At 48.9% G+C, this 24,994-nt stretch overlaps 1 protein-coding gene across 1 annotated transcript; it reads right to left on the reverse strand.

Annotated features, from left to right (window-relative positions):
• Positions 1 to 336: 336 nt before the first annotated feature.
• On the reverse strand, positions 337 to 22,972 carry CLU (clusterin). Its single transcript, XM_041767412.1, has 9 exons — positions 22,819 to 22,972; positions 19,113 to 19,244; positions 17,385 to 17,533; positions 14,508 to 14,678; positions 12,427 to 12,832; positions 11,225 to 11,329; positions 2,384 to 2,613; positions 1,296 to 1,471; positions 337 to 585 (listed from the first exon to the last, which is right to left on the reverse strand). The coding sequence occupies exons 2-9, from the start codon at positions 19,207 to 19,209 to the stop codon at positions 576 to 578; spliced, it is 1,344 nt and encodes a 447-aa protein (XP_041623346.1). The 5' UTR covers positions 19,210 to 19,244; positions 22,819 to 22,972; the 3' UTR covers positions 337 to 575.
• Positions 22,973 to 24,994: the final 2,022 nt, after the last annotated feature.

Consider the following 24,994-nt stretch of genomic DNA (forward strand, 5'->3'; position numbering starts at 1 on the left):
CATGCCTAATTATCATCCCTTCTTCAATCTTATTTTCAATATATTCCTTCAGGAGATCTCACCCACCCCAATCAGAATACATCAACCGTTTTATAATGGAATGGACAAGATTCACTTTTCAGAAATGTATTTTACTTGGCCGTTGGAACACATCTCTGCTCCTAAAAGCAAGAAATCCTTGGTTTAACTTTGTCACTCCTTTTATTCTCAATTATATGATATTCCTTATACCATCTTAGCTAGTGCTTTTCTTTTCTACTTTTTTTTTTCCCATGTCAAGATGAAGGTGTGTGGGAGATAGAAAAGCCCAGCATAAAAGGACGACACCCCAGCACATTCAGATTCCTTGGCAGTTTTATTGAGTTAGTGGCACACAGGAGTTCTTCCCATGATCAGCAAACGTAGGCGTTACAGTGCGGAGTCCAGAGGAAGGAAAGCTGGGTGAGGGGACAGGAGCGCCTCGAGGCAAGGCCTGGTCACTTGGTGACATGCAGAGCTCTCTCTAGGGGCCTAGCACTCATCTTGGGGCCAAAGGAACTCAGCCCTCCCATATTTGGAGAAGCAATGTTCACATCTCATTCCTCTCTGAAAACAAAAACAGAGGAGAAGAGAAGGTGAGGGCTGGACATGCACAGAGGGGCAGCAACCAATAATCAAATGCTTATAAAGAAAGAAAGAACAAGGGTGCCTGGGTGGCTCAGTGGTTGAGCATCTGCCTTAGGCTCAGGTAGTGATCCCGGGGTCCTGGGATTGAGCCCCACATCGGACTCCCCACAGGGAGCCTGCTTCTCCTTCTGCCTATGTCTCTGCCTCTCTCTCTGTGTCTCTCATGAATAAATAAATAAAATCAGAAAGAAAGAAAGAAAGAAAGAAAGAAAGAAAGAAAGAAAGAAAGAGAGAGAGAAAGAGAGAAAGAAGAAAGAAAGAAGAAAGAAAGAAAGAAAGAAAGAAGAAAGAAAGAAAGAAGAAAGAAAGAAAGAAAGAAGAAAGAAAGAAAGAAAGAAAGAAAGAAAGAAAGAAGAAAGAAGAAGAAAGAAAGAAAGAAAGAAAGAAAGAAGAAAGAAAGAAAGAAAGAAAGAAAGAAAGAAAGAAAGAAAGAAAGAAAGAAAGAAAGAAAGAGGAGAGAAAAAGAACATTCTCCAAAGGAGAAATAAAATTACCAGTGATTTTTCTGGCTTCCTGCCTGGGCTCTGGCTATGGGAACAATCATTCCCAGGCTGGATATGCTGCATTTCTTCTGGCTCCTGGACACCTGCTGAGCCTGGAAGGACCACAGGTAAGGCCTGCATACTCACCGGTGCTTTTGGCGATACTCCTGAAGAGCCTTCTCTGCCACAGTCTCCATAAATTTAGGATTGTTCCTGGAGACTGCTTCTGGGATCATCACCGTGATGGGGTCAGAATCAAAGAGCTTCACAACCACCTTAGTGAAGCCCACGGGAACATTGGAGTCAGAAGTCTGAGAACCCACCTAGGAGGAAAAAAAGATAAGAGAAGGACTGAAATATTGGTCAACATTTTGAGAAAAAAAAAAAAAAAAAGGCCAGGCTTCAGTCTGGACAAGCTTTTTACTAAGTTTGAGATCATTCCGATTCAATGAACAGAAATGCCCTAATTCAGAGCCATTTGGTTGTAGGTGTAAACACTATATGCAGATGACCAGCCCATGGGGAGTCCCAGAGGAAAAGTGGTTTCTAAGCCCCTATATGTTCTTTGGGAAGCCACTGGCTGGGGTAGTGGCAGAAAAGGAATCAGGAAAAGAAAAACAAAGAAAGGTTCCCAGCACTAGAGAGAAGCTTCCTATCACTGGTAAATAATGCACCAATTCATGAGCCATGCTACCTGGTGTAGAGCAGCGAGGCAGCTTCGTGGAAAGAGCACAGGCTTTTCAACTAGGCGGACAGGTTCCAACACCCAGGCGCGTCACCTATTCGTTATTAAGTCTTGGGCAAGCTGTTGAATCTCTCACTTTCTTCAACCATAAAATGGGGTTTTGATGGGAGCACCAGGTGGCTCAGTCGGTAAACATCCAACTCTTGATTTTGGCTCAGGTCATGAGATCAAGCCCCACGTCAGGTTCTGTACTAGGTACAGAGCCTGCTTAAGATTCTCTTTCTTCCTCTCCCTTTGCTCCTCCACCCTTTCTAAATAATACTACTAATAATAGGGGCATGACATTCATCTCACTGGGAGATGAGGCTTTTCCCTGCAACAATGTACCTAAAAGTTTTTAGGTTTCCCGCCATATGACAAATGCTCAATCCAAAGTATAAGTGCCCCCTTTAACAGCTTCATCCCATTCTGCTCCCAGGGGAGGTTCACATCCCCTCCAGACCACACCCAGGGGCCCTGAGCTTCAGAGTGTGGTCAGCATGTGACTCACCGTCGTGACCTGGAGATAGAATGGGTCTTCACTTTGAGTGAGGTTAGCCAGCTGGGACACCCAGCTAAACTGCTCGTTCAGCTGCTTCAGCAGGGAGGACGTGTTGAACATCTTCTCCTGGTAGGACTGCAGCAGCTCGTCGTAGAGCTTGGTGAACTTCTCCGCAATCTGGAGGGAATTATTAAGTTCCTGTCGCAGCTGGACCTGCGCAGGGTTGTTGGAAGAACAATCTGCCCAGAGATGGGGAAAAGAAAAAAAAAAAGCAGACGTGTGAAGGGCAGGCTAACAAGGGATCAAAACATGAAAGGAGGGGTGCCTGGGTGGCTCAGTGATCAAGCGTCTGTCTTTGGCTCAGGGTGTGATCCTGGGGTCCTGGGATCGAGTCCCGCATCCAACTCCCTGCAGGGAGCCTGCTTCTCCCTCGGCCTGTGTCCCTGTTTCTCTCTGTGTCTCTCATGAATAAACAAATAACATCTTAAAAAAAAAAAAAAACATGAATGGAAATCAGTTCCTGGGGCCAGGACCTACAGCAGAGCTACTCTAAAGACCCAACCATGAGCCACGTGCTGTCAGACTGTAACAAAATACGGAGCTTGCCCCAGAATGTAAATCAACACGCAGCTTCTTTCATCAACAAAGTCTTGATCTGGAAAACAGTGTCACCTGAACTAAACAGTGTCCTTGGTGACACCAGTGATTTACCTTTGGGTGCAAGAGCCTTCTCTCCTTGGGGACTGGTGACAAAGGGCTTGACCACACTTTGGAGAAGCATTGATCGCAGTTTATGTGCTCAGACCTGGAGCTACTCTTGCTGCCCTAGTCCCTGGATAGATCATCTCCAGAGACAGGGAGCGTCACTCACAGCTGCCATTTGTGGGGCACCTATGCGAGTGCTTTAGAAATCCACTATCTTCAAAAATCACATCTTTTTGACCTTAAATATTACCAGGGATGAAATTGAGACTTGAACCCAGGACCTTAACTCCTACAGAGTAGGCTCTTCCTCTCTCCATCTGTGGCTCTGGAAAATTCTCCACGCCTGTTTTGAGCATGTCTGCGAGAGCTAGAAATCTAGTGCCAACAGTCCGTGAGTTCAAGAGCCGGCCAGGATCCTTGGGGCACAAAGCATAGCAGCCTGCTCTGCCCACCATGGCAGATCAACAAAGTCACCAGGAGCATAGAGAAGACACAGGTGACTGCTTTTGGTCCTGGGATGCCCACTGAAGGTTGTCAGATTGATAAGAGCTGGTAACTCCTCACTTTCTCTTTAAAAGCTACTGATTTTCATTCCCTAATTTTTTCAAAAATGTCCCGAGGATGGTACATGAGACCCTAGCAAGCCAGGGGAAAAAAGATCTTTTCATCTTACATTTCCTATAAAGGGTTACCATAAGTCGTCCCAGTAAATTTAATCATTTGTATTAGAATTTTTTAAATGTTAGCTGGGGCAAAAGATAAAAACCAGGTTAAAAAAGATAACCTAGTGAATAACCTTAACCCTTCCACCAGGAAAAAAAATTTTTTTTTTTTAAAGATTTTTATTTTTTTTTTATTTATTTATGATAGTCACACAGAGAGAGAGAGAGAGAGAGGCAGAGACACAGGCAGAGGGAGAAGCAGGCTCCATGCAGGGAGCCCAATGTGGGATTCGATCCCGGGTCTCCAGGATCGTGCCCCGGGCCAAAGGCAGGCGCCAAACCGCTGAGCCACCCAGGGATCCCTAAATGTGGGGCCCCTTGTCCAACGACTGTTAAGAATTTTTTTCTTTCTTTTTTTTTTTTTAATTTTTTTTTTTTTATTTATGATAGTCACAGAGAGAGAGAGAGGCAGAGACACAGGCAGAGGGAGAAGCAGGCTCCATGCACCGGGAGCCCGATGTGGGATTCGATCCCGGGTCTCCAGGATCGCGCCCTGGGCCAAAGACAGGCGCCAAACCGCTGCGCCACCCAGGAAAAAATTTAAAAATGAGAAAAGTCATTGAGAACCGAGACGCAGTCTAGAGCAGTGGATCGCAACCAGGGCCTCTGCTGTCTCCTCCCCCCAACAGGGGGATATTTGGCAAGGTCTCAAAATAGTTTTGGTTGTCACAACTGGTGGGCAGGGGAGGCAACTGGTGCGTAGAGGGTAGAACCCAAGGGTGCTGCTAAACATTCCACAGCATACAGGACAGCCCCTCATGACAAAAAGTGATCCAGTCTGGGGGTCCCTGAGTGACTTCAGCTCAGGTCATGATCCTGGGGTCCTGGGATCGAGCCCCACATCAGGCTCCCTGCTCAGCGGGCGGTCTGTCTCTCTCTCTGACCCTCCCCTCGCTCATGCTCTCTCTCTCTCTCAAATAAATAAATAAAATCTTTTAAAAAAAGAAGAAGAAGGGATCCCTGGGTGGCGCGGCGGTTTGGCACCTGCCTTTGGCCCAGGGCGCGATCCTGGAGACCCGGGATCGAATCCCACATCAGGCTCCCAGTGCATGGAGCCTGCTTCTCCCTCCGCCTGTGTCTCTGCCTCTCTCTCTCTCTCTGTGACTATCATAAATAAATAAAAAATTTAAAAAAAAAAAAAAAAAGAAGAAGAAGAAGGCAATCTGGTTCAAAATGTTAATAGTGCCGAGGCTGAGAAACCCTAGTCTAGAACATTCATGCAGTGCGTGCTCATTCGGCTGCTCGCATCTTAAATAAGAGACAGTAACTCTTCGTCAGTGTAGAAGGGAAGGCAGTGTAGGTAAGCTGTGATCCAGGACCATTAAGGTCAGCGCTAGGAGTGCCAATTTGAGCCTGGGCATCTGTGCCTCTCATCTTCTGGCCCTACACATGATTTTCTTGTGGTGAGAAGCTGTGTGATCTGTGCTACTCTACGATATTTGATGGAGGAAAACCCAAGAGGTTTGGTTGAGGACTCATCTACACCTCATCCATCGGCCCCTCACAAATACACTTGCAAATACACTTGTATTTATTTGCAGTGGCTTTGAAAATTATAGGCGTGAGGCTAGGAATATTTAACTAGACTCTGAAGGCTTGCCCTGGCTTGCCCAAGCGTATTAAGTAAGAGCGAAGCCACGAGATTGATCTGCTATGTCCCAGGGAAAATAATGAACTCTTTCGGAACAGAGACTATTGTGTGCCAGGAGCCATTGCAGAGGCTTTGACAGCTGCTACTCAAAGTAGGAAGAAATGAGCCAAGGAAGAGATCTGATAAAGCTGAGGCGGGAACAGCTGAAGGGAAGTACAGGCGACCCTCGAACAACACAGTTTGAACTGTGTCCACTTAGACGCGGGTTCTTCACAGGGCAGTACTGTAAACATAGTTTTCTCTTCTTTATGATTTTCTTGATGATTTTTTTTCTCTAGTTTATTTTAAGAATACAGTATATAATACATGTTACTTATGAAATACATGTTTATGGATGGCTTATGTTACCGCCTCGTTGTTCAATGGTCAACCCTATTTTCTTTGTTTTGGGGACTGACCAACCAAAAGGTATCTTGCTGGGATGCCAAGGTACCACTACCAGTGACCCCAGAACACATCCCCAACACCTAGCTCTCCAAGGCATCCTATAATCTAGGGAAGTTACCCAACCTTCCTGTGACTATGAGCTTTTTCACCTCTGTAAGATAGGCACTGGAACCGTACCCAACTCAGGGTCAGTCTGAGGAAATGAGTAAATGTTTGCAAAGTGTTTAACAACGGTGCGAACAGTGCTCACGGTGTCATGGTGTTTGTTAACAGATTGCATATTATCTAAGATTCCATCATCTACAGGAAGAAATGAGGAGGCCTACCAGGTTCAGCTCTTGGGAAGAGAATAGCTAGGAAAATCAAAAAAAGGTATCTCCCCAATTTCTGGGACAACCATACATCTTAACCCTTGTCTACAAATGGGGGCCCACATGGAGCAGAGCCAAGGACTTCCCCCAGTACCACAGCTAGAAGGCAGCAGAGCTGGAATTTCAAGTCCCATGTGTCTGATCCTCTAAGGAGAGCCCCAGTGATACACCAGGGACCCAAAGCTCCCCAACTCACCCACTGACAAGATCTCCTGGCACTTTTCACACTGGTCCTTCATTTTCAGGCACCCTGTGGAGTTGTGACGGATCTCCTTGCACACGGTGCGGTTCTGGTTGTCTTCTGGAGACATACCAGGGAAGAGGGAGTCAGTTATGCTGAGGCACCACACAGAGCAACATAATGATGGGCCACCCCTCTGATCCCTTCCACACTACCGTCTGCCCCTTTGAAATGCTTCTGTGAGCAGAGCAGGTTGGAAATGAGCTGTCTACCTGCAGACTCAGGCCTCGCTGATCAGGGCTCCCTGCAGAGGGACCAGGAGGTGGTTCCAGGGGATCCCTCAGCTGGGTATGGCCTCAACTCCCACCATGTCCATCCGATGAGACCTTCCTACCTCCACACTGCCATAGCTATATGCACTTCTCTTTGGCATTAAAACCCTGTGTGCTCTGCATTCTATCTGGCTCATCTCTCTCCCCCTAGCCCATCAGCAAGCCCCTTGAAGGCAGGAATGGGATCCTCCTTAGAGCCTCCTTGTAACACAAGGCTCCCCCTCAATTACAGATACACAGTAGATGCTGTTCCATTCAATGTCCTCCTGTATCTCCAAACAATTTCAAGCCAAACTTGGTGCCAGTCAAATTGTAGTATTTAGGAGACAGTGTCAGCAAACCATGTCTATTAATTCAATGAAGGAAATTACCTCTAAAATATTAACTTTTCATGTCCGTATTAGACTTGATTCATTCAAAAAATATTCATGCATGCCCATTCTCTGCCAGGCCCCAAGGTCATAGCCAAGAACAGCTTTCTAAACTGTAACATGGATTGATTATATAATTTGTCACCACTGTATGCATGGCATCCCCATAAAGTCACCTGAGTTGCCAAGACAAAGGGTCTGGTTCTCTAGAAAGGAGTAATCAATGCCCTGCCTACCAGTTGCTGGAAGGGGCATGGTAAACTTGAAAGAACACAGATTCCCAGGCTGGCAGGGCTAATTCTGACTGGGTCCGCCTTTACCAGGTCAGACATGTTTCATCATCTCTCTGTCATATTTTTCTCCTCCTTAAAGGGAGACAATACCACCTTCATGGGACTGCTGGCGTAAACTGAGATGACACACGCCAGCCCTTAGCATAGTTCTTAGAATCTAACAGGCTTCTCAATAACCTGCTAGTTCCCATCCCATCTTAGGAAAAACGAGAGAGCTTTCTAACCTTCTGGGAATTCAATTGGGAAGTGGTAAGGAATTCTATGCAGGTTGACATCCATGGCCTGTTGAGCCTGGTGTATCATGTCAAAGAAGGGCTGAAACATGTCATGGAAGTTTAAGGGCTGGAATCTAGGGAAAGGTATTATGTTCCGGGCGATGCGAGATTTGGGATAGAAGAAAGGCCTCCTCTGGAATAGGCTGAAGGGTGAGTAGTGGTAAGTATCCTGGGGCTCCCGGGTGAAGAATCTGTCCTGGAAGAGCTCATCCATGATGCTGGATGCCCGGTTGAAGCTGTCCTGCATGACATCCAGGGCGTGGGTCTGCTGCCGGTCGTTCTCCAGCAGGGAGTCGATACGATCGCCATTCATCCAGAAGTAGAAGGGAGAACTCTGGTTCAGGAACTCCTCGAGCTATCACAGGCAGAATGGGGAAGTTAGGAGAAGCTCGCCTAGGTTCCAGCTGCCTCCTGCACTTGCTGCTCGTGGAAAAGGGCCAGTCCTGGCCCTTTGCGGCCCCTCGGTCTCCTTGGTCACATAGCACATGACCACAGGCTCTGCTAGGACCGGCTCCCTGACCCCCCAATGGGCTTCCATTCTATCCACGCAACAAGGAAGAGCCTGGGAGGATGTCTGAGGCCAAGAGATGCAGAAACTCCTGTCACCTGAGACTAGTCTCCTCTTTGGCCACGAAGGATCCCCACACCTCAAGTCAGCCAGGGGCCAACTGATAGGCCTTCATGAGTTCAGACCAGGCGAGGCTGGCAGGAGAGGATGGGATCAATATTAACGTGCTGAAATTCTTAATTCTTTCTGCCTAAGTGGGGACCCAGGGATTTGCCATACTATGAAGTCATTTGTTATGTTATCCAGCTAATAATACCTGGATAAGAATCATCCAGCAGATGGCACAGGTGCTTTTAATGACTTTACATTTGCACACTTGTAGCCAACATTGCCAACTGACGTCGTGGCACTCCAGGCCCAAATGCAGCCAGAGCTGACCAATTGCATCTGGCATGTGAATCAATTGCATCTGGCATGGCCTGAAGCCATGATACTGCGATTTAAAATAAGAAGTATATATTTGGAACCCCCAGGTGGCTCAGCTATTGAGCATGTACCTTCGGCTCAGGGCTTGATCCCAGGTCCTGAGATCAAGTCCTGCGTCGGGGCCCCCATAGGGAGGGCCCGCTTCTCCCTCTACCTAGGTCTCTTTTTTCTCTCTCTCTTTGGGCTCTCTCATGAATAAAAAATAAAATCTTAAAAAAAAAAAAAATAAAGTGTATATTTGGGCCCCGGTCTGGTTCCTAAAACCCTTAGAATTTCCCCGAGATGAGAGCAATAACGGTCTTTTTTTATGTTAATGAGGGGGCTTTTGCAAAGGGCCCCAGGATGGGGACTGGAGCTGGAGGAACCAAACAAATTAGAATGATCGGGTTTTTATTTTTTTTTTTTTTTTTTTTTTTTTTTTTTTATGTGGGATTCGATCCCGGGTCTCCAGGATCGCGCCCTGGGCCAAAGACAGGCGCCAAACCGCTGCGCCACCCAGGAAAAAATTTAAAAATGAGAAAAGTCATTGAGAACCGAGACGCAGTCTAGAGCAGTGGATCGCAACCAGGGGCCTCTGCTGTCTCCTCCCCCCAACAGGGGGATATTTGGCAAGGTCTCAAAATAGTTTTGGTTGTCACAACTGGTGGGCAGGGGAGGCAACTGGTGCGTAGAGGGTAGAACCCAAGGGTGCTGCTAAACATTCCACAGCATACAGGACAGCCCCTCATGACAAAAAGTGATCCAGTCTGGGGGTCCCTGAGTGACTTCAGCTCAGGTCATGATCCTGGGGTCCTGGGATCGAGCCCCACATCAGGCTCCCTGCTCAGCGGGCGGTCTGTCTCTCTCTCTGACCCTCCCCTCGCTCATGCTCTCTCTCTCTCTCAAATAAATAAATAAAATCTTTTAAAAAAAGAAGAAGAAGGGATCCCTGGGTGGCGCGGCGGTTTGGCACCTGCCTTTGGCCCAGGGCGCGATCCTGGAGACCCGGGATCGAATCCCACATCAGGCTCCCGGTGCATGGAGCCTGCTTCTCCCTCCGCCTGTGTCTCTGCCTCTCTCTCTCTCTCTGTGACTATCATAAATAAATAAAAAATTAAAAAAAAAAAAAAAAAAAAAAGAAGAAGGCAATCTGGTTCAAAATGTTAATAGTGCCGAGGCTGAGAAACCCTAGTCTAGAACATTCATGCAGTGCGTGCTCATTCGGCTGCTCGCATCTTAAATAAGAGACAGTAACTCTTCGTCAGTGTAGAAGGGAAGGCAGTGTAGGTAAGCTGTGATCCAGGACCATTAAGGTCAGCGCTAGGAGTGCCAATTTGAGCCTGGGCATCTGTGCCTCTCATCTTCTGGCCCTACACATGATTTTCTTGTGGTGAGAAGCTGTGTGATCTGTGCTACTCTACGATATTTGATGGAGGAAAACCCAAGAGGTTTGGTTGAGGACTCATCTACACCTCATCCATCGGCCCCTCACAAATACACTTGCAAATACACTTGTATTTATTTGCAGTGGCTTTGAAAATTATAGGTGTGAGGCTAGGAATATTTAACTAGACTCTGAAGGCTTGCCCTGGCTTGCCCAAGCGTATTAAGTAAGAGCGAAGCCACGAGATTGATCTGCTATGTCCCAGGGAAAATAATGAACTCTTTCGGAACAGAGACTATTGTGTGCCAGGAGCCATTGCAGAGGCTTTGACAGCTGCTACTCAAAGTAGGAAGAAATGAGCCAAGGAACAGATCTGATAAAGCTGAGGCGGGAACAGCTGAAGGGAAGTACAGGCGACCCTCGAACAACACAGTTTGAACTGTGTCCACTTAGACGCGGGTTCTTCACAGGGCAGTACTGTAAACATAGTTTTCTCTTCTTTATGACTTTCTTGATTTTTTTTCTCTAGTTTATTTTAAGAATACAGTATATAATACATGTTACTTATGAACTACATGTTTATGGATGGCTTATGTTACCGCCTCGTTGTTCAATGGTCAACCCTATTTTCTTTGTTTTGGGGACCGACCAACCAAAAGGTATTTTGCTGGGACGCCAAGGTACCACTACCAGTGACCCCAGAACACATCCCCAACACCTAGCTCTCCAAGGAATCCTATAATCTAGGGAAGTTACCCAACCTTCCTGTGACTATGAGCTTTTTCACCTCTGTAAGATAGGCACTGGAACCGTACCCAACTCAGGGTCAGTCTGAGGAAATGAGTAAATGTTTGCAAAGCGTTTAACAACGGTGCGAACAGTGCTCACGGTGTCATGGTGTTTGTTAACAGATTGCATATTATCTAAGATTCCATCATCTACAGGAAGAAATGAGGAGGCCTACCAGGTTCAGTTCTTGGGAAGAGAATAGCTAGGAAAATCAAAAAAAGGTATCTCCCCAATTTCTGGGACAACCATACATCTTAACCCTTGTCTACAAATGGGGGCCCACATGGAGCAGAGCCAAGGACTTCCCCCAGTACCACAGCTAGAAGGCAGCAGAGCTGGAATTTCAAGTCCCATGTGTCTGATCCTCTAAGGAGAGCCCCAGTGATACACCAGGGACCCAAAGCTCCCCAACTCACCCACTGACAAGATCTCCTGGCACTTTTCACACTGGTCCTTCATTTTCAGGCACCCTGTGGAGTTGTGACGGATCTCCTTGCACACGGTGCGGTTCTGGTTGTCTTCTGGAGACATACCAGGGAAGAGGGAGTCAGTTATGCTGAGGCACCACACAGAGCAACATAATGATGGGCCACCCCTCTGATCCCTTCCACACTACCGTCTGCCCCTTTGAAATGCTTCTGTGGGCAGAGCAGGTTGGAAATGAGCTGTCTACCTGCAGACTCAGGCCTCGCTGATCAGGGCTCCCTGCAGAGGGACCAGGAGGTGGTTCCAGGGGATCCCTCAGCTGGGTATGGCCTCAACTCCCACCATGTCCATCCGATGAGACCTTCCTACCTCCACACTGCCATAGCTATATGCACTTCTCTTTGGCATTAAAACCCTGTGTGCTCTGCATTCTATCTGGCTCATCTCTCTCCCCCTAGCCCATCAGCAAGCCCCTTGAAGGCAGGAATGGGATCCTCCTTAGAGCCTCCTTGTAACACAAGGCTCCCCCTCAATTACAGATACACAGTAGATGCTGTTCCATTCAATGTCCTCCTGTATCTCCAAACAATTTCAAGCCAAACTTGGTGCCAAATTGTAGTATTTAGGAGACAGTGTCAGCAAACCATGTCTATTAATTCAATGAAGGAAATTACCTCTAAAAGTATTAACTTTTCATGTCCGTATTAGACTTGATTCATTCAAAAAATATTCATGCATGCCCATTCTCTGCCAGGCCCCAAGGTCATAGCCAAGAACAGCTTTCTAAACTGTAACATGGATTGATTATATAATTTGTCACCACTGTATGCATGGCATCCCCATAAAGTCACCTGAGTTGCCAAGACAAAGGGTCTGGTTCTCTAGAAAGGAGTAATCAATGCCCTGCCTACCAGTTGCTGGAAGGGGCATGGTAAACTTGAAAGAACACAGATTCCCAGTCTGGCAGGGCTAATTCTGACTGGGTCCGCCTTTACCAGGTCAGACATGTTTCATCATCTCTCTGTCATATTTTTCTCCTCCTTAAAGGGAGACAATACCACCTTCATGGGACTGCTGGCGTAAACTGAGATGACACACGCCAGCCCTTAGCATAGTTCTTAGAATCTAACAGGCTTCTCAATAACCTGCTAGTTCCCATCCCATCTTAGGAAAAACGAGAGAGCTTTCTAACCTTCTGGGAATTCAATTGGGAAGTGGTAAGGAATTCTATGCAGGTTGACATCCATGGCCTGTTGAGCCTGGTGTATCATGTCAAAGAAGGGCTGAAACATGTCATGGAAGTTTAAGGGCTGGAATCTAGGGAAAGGTATTATGTTCCGGGCGATGCGAGATTTGGGATAGAAGAAAGGCCTCCTCTGGAATAGGCTGAAGGGTGAGTAGTGGTAAGTATCCTGGGGCTCCCGGGTGAAGAATCTGTCCTGGAAGAGCTCATCCATGATGCTGGATGCCCGGTTGAAGCTGTCCTGCATGACGTCCAGGGCGTGGGTCTGCTGCCGGTCGTTCTCCAGCAGGGAGTCGATACGATCGCCATTCATCCAGAAGTAGAAGGGAGAACTCTGGTTCAGGAACTCCTCGAGCTATCACAGGCAGAATGGGGAAGTTAGGAGAAGCTCGCCTAGGTCCCAGCTGCCTCCTGCACTTGCTGCTCATGGAAAAGGGCCAGTCCTGGCCCTTTGCGGCCCCTCGGTCTCCTTGGTCACATAGCACATGACCACAGGCTCTGCTAGGACCGGCTCCCTGGCCCCCCAATGGGCTTCCATTCTATCCACGCAACAAGGAAGAGCCTGGGAGGATGTCTGAGGCCAAGAGATACAGAAACTCCTGTCACCTGAGACTAGTCTCCTCTTTGGCCACGAAGGATCCCCACACCTCGAGTCAGCCAGGGGCCAACTGATAGGCCTTCATGAGTTCAGACCAGGCGAGGCTGGCAGGAGAGGATGGGATCAATATTAACGTGCTGAAATTCTTAATTCTTTCTGCCTAAGTGGGGACCCAGGGATTTGCCATACTATGAAGTCATTTGTTATGTTATCCAGCTAATAATACCTGGATAAGAATCATCCAGCAGATGGCACAGGTGCTTTTAATGACTTTACATTTGCACACTTGTAGCCAACATTGCCAACTGACGTCGTGGCACTCCAGGCCCAAATGCAGCCAGAGCTGACCAATTGCATCTGGCATGTGAATCAATTGCATCTGGCATGGCCTGAAGCCATGATACTGTGATTTAAAATAAGAAGTATATATTTGGAACCCCCAGGTGGCTCAGCTATTGAGCATGTACCTTCGGCTCAGGGCTTGATCCCAGGTCCTGAGATCAAGTCCTGCGTCGGGCTCCCTATAGGGAGCCTGCTTCTCCCTCTACCTAGGTCTCTGCCTCTCTCTCTCTTTGTCTCTCTCATGAATAAAAAGTAAAATCTTAAAAAAATAAAATGAAAGTGTATATTTGGCCCTGGTCTGGTTCCTAAAACCCTTAGAATTTCCTGAGATGAGAGCAATAACGGTCTTTTGTTATGTTAATGAGGTGGCTTTTGCAAAGTCCCCAGGATGGGGACTGGTAGCTGGAGGAACCAAACAAGATTAGAATGATCGGGTTTTTAATTCCATCTCCTGACTTCTGGGGATGGGAGAGGAGCTGGAATTCGAATCCATCAGCAGTGATTTTATCAATCATGCCTATGTGGGGAAGACTCCATAAAAACCCAAAAGGATGGGCTTGACAAGCTGTGGTTTGCTGATCATGTGAAGATCCAGGAGCGTGGCGCCCTCTCAGGGGACATGGAAGGTCCCCACCCCTTCCCCATACCTTGAGCTATGCATTGCCTCTATCTGGCTTTTCTGAGTTATATCCTTTAATAATAAACCAATAACCTAATAAGCCAAATGTGTCTCTGAGTTGTGAGCTGCTCTAGCAAATTAATTGAACCCAAGGAGGGAGCCGTGGGAACCTCCGATCTATAGCCAGTTGGACAGAAGCACAGGTAACAACCCAGACCTGTGACCGGCACCTGAAGTTGGAGGGTGGGGAGGACAGTCTTGTGGGTCTGAGCCCTTAGCCCTTGAGATCTGATGCTGTCTCCAGGTAGACAGTGTCAGATTTGAGCTGATTTGTAGGCACCCAGCTGGGGCGAGAATTGCCTGGTGTGAGGAACACCCCCACACTTTGGAATTGGGCGCAGAAGCGTATTTCACTCAGTTCTCTCCTCCCCCACTCAGAGCCTAGCTGTACCCAGCAGCGTGTCCCTTCACCTGGTGGCCAACCAGCCCCGAGCCACTTCTGCAGACACGTGCGTAGAACTTCATGCAGGTCTGTTTCAGGCAGGGCTTGCACTCCTCCCAGAGGGCCATCATGGTGTCATTGCACACCCCCTGGGATGCCTTCAGCTTCATTTCAGAATCCTTGGTATCATATAGTGCATCCTACAGGAGGACATGAGGCCAGGTTAGCCATACAAACTATAGAAATGATCCCTGAAAGTATAGTCTTCCAGGTTAGCCATACAGAAACCAAAGCTTCACCCTCTCCAAGCAGGCACCGTGGTGCCGGGCCCTCCATTCCCCAGGGCGGACCTTCCTATGTCCAGCCACATGGCGTGCTTGCTTCCTCCTCTTACTCCTGCATTCCCTCTCCCACCTGGAATTCCCTCCCTACCCAGCTTTAAACATCTCCTTGGGACGCCTGGGTGGCTTGGGATGCCTGGGTGGCTCAGTGCGCATTTGCCTTTGGCTCAGGTCGTGATCCCAGAGTTCTGGGATAGAGTTCTGCATCAGGATCCCTGCATGGAGCCTGCTTCTCCCTCTGTCTATGTCTCTGCCTCTCTCTCTCTCTCTCTCTGTGTCTCTCATAAATAAATAAATAAATAAATAAATAAATAAATAAATAAATAAAATCAATCTTAAAAAAAAAAACCTCACATCTTCTCAACTTCCAAGAACTGGCTCTTCTTTCAGTCTTCCCCAGCCACTAGAATTCCCTTTCTCTGATGCTGCCCTGAGTCTTGACTCCAGGATTTACCTCTCACTTACACTGTATTTCTATTCTCAATTTCTGGTGTTTAAATGTTGTCTTCCAGGGATCCCTGGTTGGCTCAGCGGTTTAGTGTCTGCCTTCAGCCCAGGGCGTGATCCTGGAGTCCAAGGATCGAGTCCCACATCAGGCTTCCTGCATGGAGCCTGTTTCTCCCTGTGCCTGTGTCTCTGCCTCTCTCTCTCTCTCTCTCTCTCTCTCTCTCTATCTCTCATGAATAAATAAATAAAATCTTTAAAAAAATTTTTAAATAAAAATAAAAATAAATGTTGTCTTCCAAAGCTTCCGGAGGTGCTCTGAATCTTACTCATCTATTGCAGCCTCAGTCCCTGGCATGCAATAGAAATTAGCAAGCTCTCAAAATCAAAGTCACAACTACCAAAATGCTCTGGCACATCCATGTCATTTGGCCTAATAACTCTGTAAGAGTCCATCCCAAAGAATTCCTGCCATAAAGAGGAAATCCATATTCATGAAAATATTTGTTACAGATTCATTTATGATGGAAAAAAAATACTGGAATCAACCTGTATGCTTAAAACTAGAAAGCAGGTCGAACAAATTGTGGTCCACACAGAGGCCAGAAGTATAGCTTTGCTAGGGTGTTCATAGTTAAGTTTTAAATAATATAACAAGCATTTTTCATGTTACCAATTTGCAATTTTGAATACAGTGGCTATCAGAAGAATATGGAGGAGGGGAAAAAGGAGTAATAAACAAATCAAATGTTAACAGTAAATTGTCCATATGTAAAAGGGTTATGGAAAACTTCTCTTCCACTTTTCTGTATTAAAATCTCGACAGATGAGCATATTAACCCTTCAACAAGGATTAAGTAGGGCATCCACACCCCAAACAAAGCTATGTTGAGAAGAGCTGACCAGGAAGAGTTTGAGTTATCTGAGATCCCTCTGCAGATCCAGGTGCGCAGGCTCTCCTGGTTCCCTGATCCTGCTGGGAAGACCACCACACCTCCTACCATGCCAATTCACAAGCATCAACTGTACCGCCCACTTCCTTCCTTTCTCTTCTTTCCTGTTCACCTATTCCTTCTAGTCATGGAGTCTTTTCCTAAACTTAATGCCCTTTATCACAGGACCTGGTTGTAGAGTACCAAACTCTGATGACAAGTACAAAAAATCAAGAACAGGACTTGCTGGACACTTCTCTATGAGCATCTGGAGGGTTCTCATAGAATAGTGAGGAAACACATTGATGCCAAGGAAAGGCATTAAGTGTCAAAAGAAAGAGCCGCATCCAGGCCAGCATTTCATTAAGTGGCTTCCAGGGAATTGTGTTAAAGCTATCATGGGGAGAAAAGAGGATTCCCAGATCAACTCGGTTTGGAAAACACAGGGTTAAATGAAGTTCCATGAACGCCTTTACTGCAGAACTTCTCAGAGCCTTTAAAATGCTTTACTACGCATTATGGGTCATGAAGGTGGCAGGTCACCCTGTCTTAGCATCTCCTTCATCAGGGGTTATGGGGGCAACGGGAATAGGTTTTTAGAATACCCTTCAGGAGACTACTGATTTTTAAAATAAGTTGTTTATTCCATTATGATGTTTTAGTTTTGTTGACTTATTAAGCCCAGGCTAGATGCACTATTTTTACCATCAGAGTTAAGTGTCTCTTTATGAAGTAGTCAGAACTCTAGAAAGCCATGGGGCACTACAGTGTATACCTGCTTTAACCCCAAAGATATTGCCCCTACTAGATAAGGTTCCCAAAGGGAGGGAGCCATCCTCCTCCTGACCTGGGACAGACCCTATCCAAAGCCTACGTTGGAGCTTGCATAGTCAGGGTTTAGAAAAATCTATTGAAATTAATCTGGTCATCATCAGGCTCTGGGCCAGGCTGGTAAGAAACCAGATCCAAGATCTGACCCCTTGAAGCTTTCAAAAGCAAAGAAACCTTCCTTCTTTCTTAACTACAGCCCCAGCATCAGCTGACACTAGCCTGAAAAGGCTGAGGGTCACCGTGGCAACCCAGCAGGGCACCAGAGGAGCTGTGACCACTCCCCTCCAGCAGGGGAACTCCAGTGGCCAGGGGGGATGGGAGGGAAAGGGGGAGGTGCGGTCAGCTGGCTCTTCCTTACCTCTTTCTTCTTCTTGGCTTCCTCCAGGTTGCTGAGCAGTGATTTGCGCTCTTCGTTTGTCTGTTCTATTAGGGTCTTTATCTGCTTCACCCCCTTGAGAGCATTTTTTATTTCCTTATTAATGTACTTACTACCTTCGGTGGACATTTCTGCAACAGAAGTCCAGGGAGGTAGAGTGAGGAGAGAGAAAGAGATGGATATAACCTTAGAACCAGCTGGAATGGTCGGGAAGGTCAGTTCAGTCTAGGGACTGTCAAGGCAGGGAGCACCTTCCCTGGCAGGTAGCCTCCTGGCCCCAGCTTTTCCCTGACATAGGTTCTCATCACAGGGCGCAAGTACCAACTACACCAGCTGTTCAGGAACACAAACCACTGGAGCAGGCATGCCCTGGAGGCGAGGCGGGATGGCAAGCAGCACTAGGCCACTATGCCCCTGTGCCTCTAGAACAAGCCTGCCCAGCTGCAGAAGAAAGTTTTCACGGGGAAAAAAAAAAAAAAAAAATCCTGAGAAACAAAACAGATGAACATAGGGGAAGGGAAGGGAAAATAAAATAAGACGAAAACAGAGAGGGAGACAATTCATAAGAGACTCTTAACTCTAGGAAACAAACTGAGGGTCATTGGTGGGTAAGTGGGGGAGGGAAGGGGGTAACTGGGGGATGGGCATTAAGGAGGGCATGTGTTGTGATGAGCGCTGGGTGTTATGTGCAACCGATGAATCACTAAATTCTACCCCTGAAACTAATCATACACTATATGTTACTTGAATTTAGTAAATGTTTTTGTAAAACCCTGGAAACATAACTGTTTAAATATCAAAATGTAAAATATTATTTTGGATAGAAGCGTTTTTGGAAAGCAGTTTAACCAAGCATCTGAACTTCCTTATTCCACGGTTCCGAGTGATAGGGGACACAAAGATGAATTAATGGCACCATTCCACAGGGAGACTGTGATCAAGACACAACATTGTGTGGTAAATGCAATGAGACAATGTGACCAAAGTACTGAAGAAGTAACAGCTAAGGCTTTTCTGGTGGTTATCCTGAGGCAAGCACTGAGCTGACCGTCACATGCCTTTTGTGTAATCCTCTCTGCACTGACATCATCCTCACTGCACCGATGCAGTGAGGTCGGATACTTGCCCCAGGTTAATACAGGAGTCACAGAGCCAGACACATACCCAAGTTTGATCTCAAAGTTTGGGTTTTTAACTATGACCCCAGAGAACCGGTCAGCTTGTAGGGCAAGAGTGGGGAGGAGGGAGAAGGGCGGAGGGAGAAGGGCGGAGGGAGGATCGGTTTCAGGAAAGGCCAAGCTGGGCTCTGCAGGAGGATGTCTCCTCTTTCCTGGATATGGAGCATTGGTTTTCCAGGTGGATAGGTTAAAGAAACATATAGTAGGTGCTATGGAGACTCAAAAATGGGAGCTCACAAAAGCTCAAAGGAGCCAGGCTTCATGGAGGAGGTGTGGGCCCCAGGACAGCAGACTGGTGAGGGAACAGTCAAAAGGGATACAGCCCCCAGAAAGTGCTGGGGATACACCTAAAAAAGTGCCTAGGAGCCCACCTGACCACAAAGAATCTAGACCAGGTAGCTGGGGGGAGGAGGCTCTGAGAGAGAGGACAGCCTGAGCAAAGCAGCTGTGGTGCATGGGATTAAAAGGCCTCTACCACTTTGAGCCCTGACAAAGAGGAAGGGTGCTAGGAGGGGACACCTGGTCTACTTACCCTGGAGCTCGGTGTCTGAGACAGCCTGGTCTCCCAGAACCCGTCCATTGTCCCAGGTCAGCAGCAGCCCCACCAGCAGCAGGAGAGTCTTCATCATGCCTCCTTCTCCAATTCTGGAATCCCAGCAGGCCTCTGTTTGTAGAGAACAGGAGACTGTCATGGTAACAGCTAGATGGCCTGCTGGTTTCCGGCCGGGCCTGCAGCCTACAGCAGCTTCCCCGGAGCCCTGCGGAGGCCCTGCCCTCAGCCGGCCCCTCAGCTGGCATTATCGTGTTTTTGTCCCCAGGGAAACTGGGAGAAAAGACCAGACTTGCCATTGGACACCTTCAAAAGAAAGTGGTGGCAGGGAGGTACAGAGAGGAACCACAGGAGAAGCAGCCTAATACAGAAGAAATGAGAACTCTGGTCAGAGCCCTGGGCTCAGGTCCAGCCCCCACCTTCTCCTCCTCCCCCTCCTCCTCCCCCTCTTCCTCGTCTTCCTCCTTGTCCTCTTCGTTAGTCCTCCTCCTCCCTCTCCTCCTCCCCCAGAACCGCTAAGTCTGAGCATGTGCTTTCTGCATCTAGAAAGGACATCTATCTGATACCTGCTCGTATCAAATAAACCCTCAAAACCCCTCTCAGATGACTTCTCCGGCCCTCCCCTTCCCCAGCCCTAATGTGGGGACAGCTCCAGGACTCAGGCAGACCGCCTGGGCTGTGTGCCTCATGGATCCTGCCCACAGCAGGCATCACCAATCGGTCACCCCTTTTTCTCCACCAAGCCTCAACACCACCCAAAACTGCCTTTCTGAGGCAGTGACAGCCAATCCTTTGGGTCGGCAAAGGAAATAAATGCCATGTGGCATCCCTGGCACAAGACCCGAGATCTCTTCCCTGCATAGACTTTGAGTATATAAATGCAGCAGAGCAGGGGACAATTGTCTTTAGAGCGTAGAGAGGGGTTGACAAAGTGGGTCCCCCGCCTCCCCAGGAGGAGTTCCCTCTGGATGGATGTGTGCCTCTGCTGCCAGGTCCCTTTCGCATGGCTGTTCCCTTTAAGCCCACAGTAGGGTGCCCTGCCAAGGTGCCCCTGCCACCCCTCAGCTGACTGCTGGGCGCCCAGGACAATCTTACACAATGGACTTTCCCAGAAGCTGAAGTTGTTGCATAAAACAGAACTCCTCTCTCCAGCAGCCCATCTTCTGGCCTTCCCGCCCCACTGCTTATCTGAACACACTGGTTTCCCCTAAGAGAACAGGGAGGTGGGGGCCTCCCTTCCTGAAATTGTGAGCATCTAAAACCTGCCCTCAGCTAGGCAGGCAGGCAGGCAGGCCCGTATGGACGGCTGGTAGCACACGAAAAAAGGAAGCCTCTCCGGGAAAGTAATTAGTAGAGCAGCCAAGTGGTGGTTCCCAAACCAGCCAACAGAGCAAAGGAGCAGCGTGGGAGAAGAGAGTGGGTCATTGCCTTCCCCAAAGACAGGGTGGGTGGCTGAGCTGAGGGGCTGTTTCAGGCTAGCCAGAAGGCCCCAGGGTCATGGGCTCTGCCCTGGAGGCTCACTGGGGCCTGAAATGCCTCAAAGAGAAGCAGAGCTTTTGTCACGCCAGAGAGAGAAAGCCAGCAAGAACACCTCTCGGGAAGAGGCCAGGCCCCTGGATATGTCTCAGAAATTCATACAAGGGCCTCTGAAATAGGTTTGGACAGGAAGACAGGGCGCTGGGAGCTGAAGGCAAGAGCACGGCCTGAGCAGTCCAGAAACCCAGCAGCCAGTATAGTCTCCCACCAGGAGCCTGGGCTCCATGGGGAGCCACTGGGTCCCAGCCAAGAAAAAGATCAGTCACCTGCCCCAATCCCTCCACCTCAGAGGGGAAGCCAAACCCAGAGACAGGATGGGGCTCCCCAAGGTCTGCAGTCTGCTGGTAACCCAGCCCTCCCAACCTCCAGTCCAGTGCTCTTTCCCTGACACCACGTCACTTAAACCTGAGCCTCACTGTCTTCATCTGTAAAATGTCCCTAGCACGGTCCTCAGAGATGTGAACGTGTTCTGTAAACACAGGGGTCTTACATAATCATAGTAAATCCCGACTCTTTCGAAATCTGACCTAGGACCAATTATGGGCATTGGCACAATCTATCAGGGAAGTTGGAGGAGGTGGCATGTTTGGAGAGGGACAGAGGAACTGAAACAGGTAACTCTGGTCCCTCAGTGTGGCTTTGCCTAGTGCAATGATCTGCTCCTTTCCAGTACTCCCCTTGGGGAGGGACAGTGTCTTGTTTTAATGCTGAGTCTGATTCAGAATGTGATACTGATACCGCTCGTCCAAGGACAGCACCAGAACTGCCCTCCGAGTGTGCTGACCCTCCTCCCCTCTCAGCTCGGGCCTGGGCACCCGGCTGCCAAATCTTACGATTGGACAAGCCCTGCCAAGACCCTCCGGTCCCCACCACCACCAGGCAGTCTCTTTCCCCCAGGGAGGTTTAACCCACAGCAGAGAGAGCCATGGGAAGGACACAGAGACCTAGGCGAAGGAGAAGTGGTCACACAGCCAGTGTGCTGCATGGTTTTTAAAGCCCAAGGCCCAAGCTCCTGTCCTGCTACCTCCCCAAATGTAGAAACTAAACTGAAAAGAAAAACGGGGCACCTGTAATTCATACCAGCCAGAGGCAAACACTAGCACCGTGGTAGATGTCCTTCTGTTTTGTAGGCATTGGTATGCGATCAGATCCCTTACACTCACTATCTTCAAATCGTTTTTAAAAGCACACTTTTGTGGCTGTAGAATAGTGCATTTTCTGGAGTACTCTATTTTGCCATCCCACAAGGTTGGGCATTTAAATTGTGCACATGATCTCCCACTACTATAATGAACACTCCAGCAGGCATCCTTTCTTTGTATCAGTACTTACTCCTAAATTCCTAACCTTTCTTTAAAAACAATAATAAGCAACTGCTTCTTCTTCTTCTTTATTATTAGATCCAGAAATTCTGGAACACCAAGCCTTCAGTTCCAGCCCCTATTCCGACACCTACATGCTGTTTACCTTAGGAGAGGATCCTAAACCTCTCCAGGCCTCAGATTATCATCTATAAAATGAGACGGTAGGACCAGACGTCTGAGATCTGGTGGCGGTTGTGACTTTTCTCTGATGTATCTTGGTGCATTTAGGAAGCAGAAAGGGGGCGATTTAGGTGGTTGCAACGTGTACTTAAATCAAAACGTACTTATAAAGACACTATGGAGAGAACTACAGAATCCAGGAGCAGCCACGATGACTCGAGCAGGCAAGCTGACAGCCCCGGGCGGGGATCAGTACCTGACCAGGGAGGATGCCCCCCAGGAAGGCCCGAGCGCAGAGCGGCTCCCCCAGCGGCTGGTCCGAGCCTCCAGCCTCGGCCACGGCGTTAGTTCTGCAAGGAGCAGCTCCGCATCCTTGCAAATGGAGGGTCATTACACCTGCTCTATTCGGCCCACAGAACTGTGGCCGGAGCTGGCGGGCACAGGAGCTCCGGGAGTCACCCGCAGCGGTTCTGCCTCCAGCTGGGCGGCCTGGGGATGGGCTCGGGCCACCTCCCTTCCCGGCTCCCCGCTCCATCCGCGGCGCAGCTCCAGCCCCGGCTGCCCGGGGAGCTCCAGCGACCTTCCTGTCCTCTCCAGGGTGCCATCCCCGCCCTCCCAGGGGTCCCGCGGCGGCTCGGCGCCCGGTAGGAGAGGTGGGGACAGCTCACCGGTCAGCGGCGCCGGGGACCGTGCGCAGCTCCTGGCGACGCCGCGTGGTGAGCACCGTGAGGCGCGCTTATTTATAGCGCTCGGCCTGGTCGACACCCCCTTTGGGGCTGGCTGCAGACCTGCATGACTCACGCCCGAAGAATGCTGTGGAATTCACCGGGAGCTTTCTGGAAGCAGGCGCCGGAGGGGATGCGGAGGCTGCAGGGGGGCGGGGGCAGGGGATGGCGCTCCTGGGCAGCGCCCGGAGGGGGCGCGCGTAGGGCCCGGTGGGGGGGCGGGGTGTAGGGGAAGCAGGGCATCTGCAGCGAGAAAGGCCGGGGAGACAGATCCCGGGGTCCTGCGGGGTCCTGCGGGGCACCGCTCCCCACCCCCGGGGGCTCAGAGCTGGAGGGGCGCGGCCCCCAGGAGGGGAGAGCCCCAGTGAACGTGCGCAGCTCGGCGACCCCTGCACAGGGTTCCAGGGGTCCCCTGCGCTCCCGGCCGGTGCCCAGAACAAAATCTCAAGAGTTCTCAAACATTGAAGTGAGCCCCTGTTGTTGCACTGAAGTGGGAGAGCATCAGAAATCAGGGTGGAATGGAGAGGGGGTTGTGCTGGAGAGGAACACACAGGAAGAAAGAAATACCGACTTCTCCAACCAAAGGGGAACCCGTGGTCTTTTGGTACATCTGCCGGCCAGGAGGAGACAGGAATGTGTTTTGGGGGGTGAACAGAGTATACATTTGGGGAACCAGAACGTCCCCCTGGCTCCTTGATTCCCGAACTGTAAGCAATTATTGCCTCCATCCACTTGGGGTCCAGACAAGAGGGGTGGGCTTCATAGTGTGGGACCCCGCACTCCCACACTTGGCTTGAGGGCTCTCACTGCAGTTCCTCATAGTAACTGAACAAGGGGTCCCGAATTTTCGTCTTGCACCCGGCCTTGCAAATTATGTGCGGGTCCTGTTTGCAAGGGGGCTCACTCAGCTGGGTCTGCCTCAGTTCCCTCCACTGACAGAAGGAGCTTATTTCTAGGTTCCCTTTAGTAGAGGGCTTTGGTGTGATGCAGAGATGGGAGTCTTTGTGCCACTCCCTGGCAGGGAGGACACCAGCCCCAACGCCCCTGAGGTATCGCTACTTCTTGGGAAAGAGACAGAGCCACCCACTCGGGACCCCCAGGACATTTGCACAGCAGGTGAAAAGTCAAGCTGCCTGAAGGTGGCTCTCAAGCTGATGGGTGGAGGTGGGGAGGCAGGGTGGGTATAGGCATCCCGTTTTGGGGGGCCGACTCTGAAAACCACATGAGATGGAAGGCTTTAGAGGAGAGCTGTATGGTCAGGGGCTGAGTTTTTCTGCCCCCAACTTCAGAGATACAGCTTGAAACCTGGTTGCCCCTTTTCCGGAGGGAGCATGGATGGAGCTTCCTAGGCCTGAGAAGAAGTGGGGGTGCTTGGATTTCTGACTACAGTCTTAGCTCCGCCCTAAGGTGCTAGGTGACCTTGGACAATCACTTTGCCCTTGGGGCCTCAGTTTCTTCCATCCAGACAATGAAGAATTTGGAAGGTAAGTGTCAGCTCTAAGATCCCATTCAATCTAACCTGAGATGATGTCAAGTGTTGAGAAAATCAGCCCAGAAGAAAAAAAAAAAAAATCCAGTGAAAATGCGGAACAATATTTCTCTCCTGAGGCCTCATTTTATTTTTCTTTAAAAAAAAAAAAACGTCAAATTATCAGTAACAGCTACATTTTCTATGGAAACTGCCTCCTCCTTAGCATATCAATGACTGAGGTCACAGAAGCTGTTTTGGAGCACACTCCTTGTAACTTTTCTGTTCTGTGGCTCCCCCGGCATCCGGCACAGGAGGCATAAATCTGTGATAATTATATTTGTAAAAATCAGACTTTGGAGGACAGGCAAGGAGATCTGCCTTAGTCAGCTGAAGTAGGGAAAGGGAGGAGAGGAAGAAGCGATTTGGAAGAAAATAACATGATTCACAGCCAGGACTGTGGTCCCCCGGGGAATGATAACTTTGATCGCTCCTGTTACTAAGCAAACAAGGTCCAGAAGATTAAACTTTAAGGGAAAGAGTGCAAATTTTGAAAGCTCTCACAACATACTTCAGTGTTGACTCTCCACCACCACCAGCAACGTTCCCCCAGGCTATCATCCTGCCTCTCTGTTTGAATGCCACCAATGA

Source organism: Vulpes lagopus, chromosome 8, assembly GCF_018345385.1.
Source record: "Vulpes lagopus strain Blue_001 chromosome 8, ASM1834538v1, whole genome shotgun sequence".
Taxonomy (NCBI): domain Eukaryota; kingdom Metazoa; phylum Chordata; class Mammalia; order Carnivora; family Canidae; genus Vulpes; species Vulpes lagopus.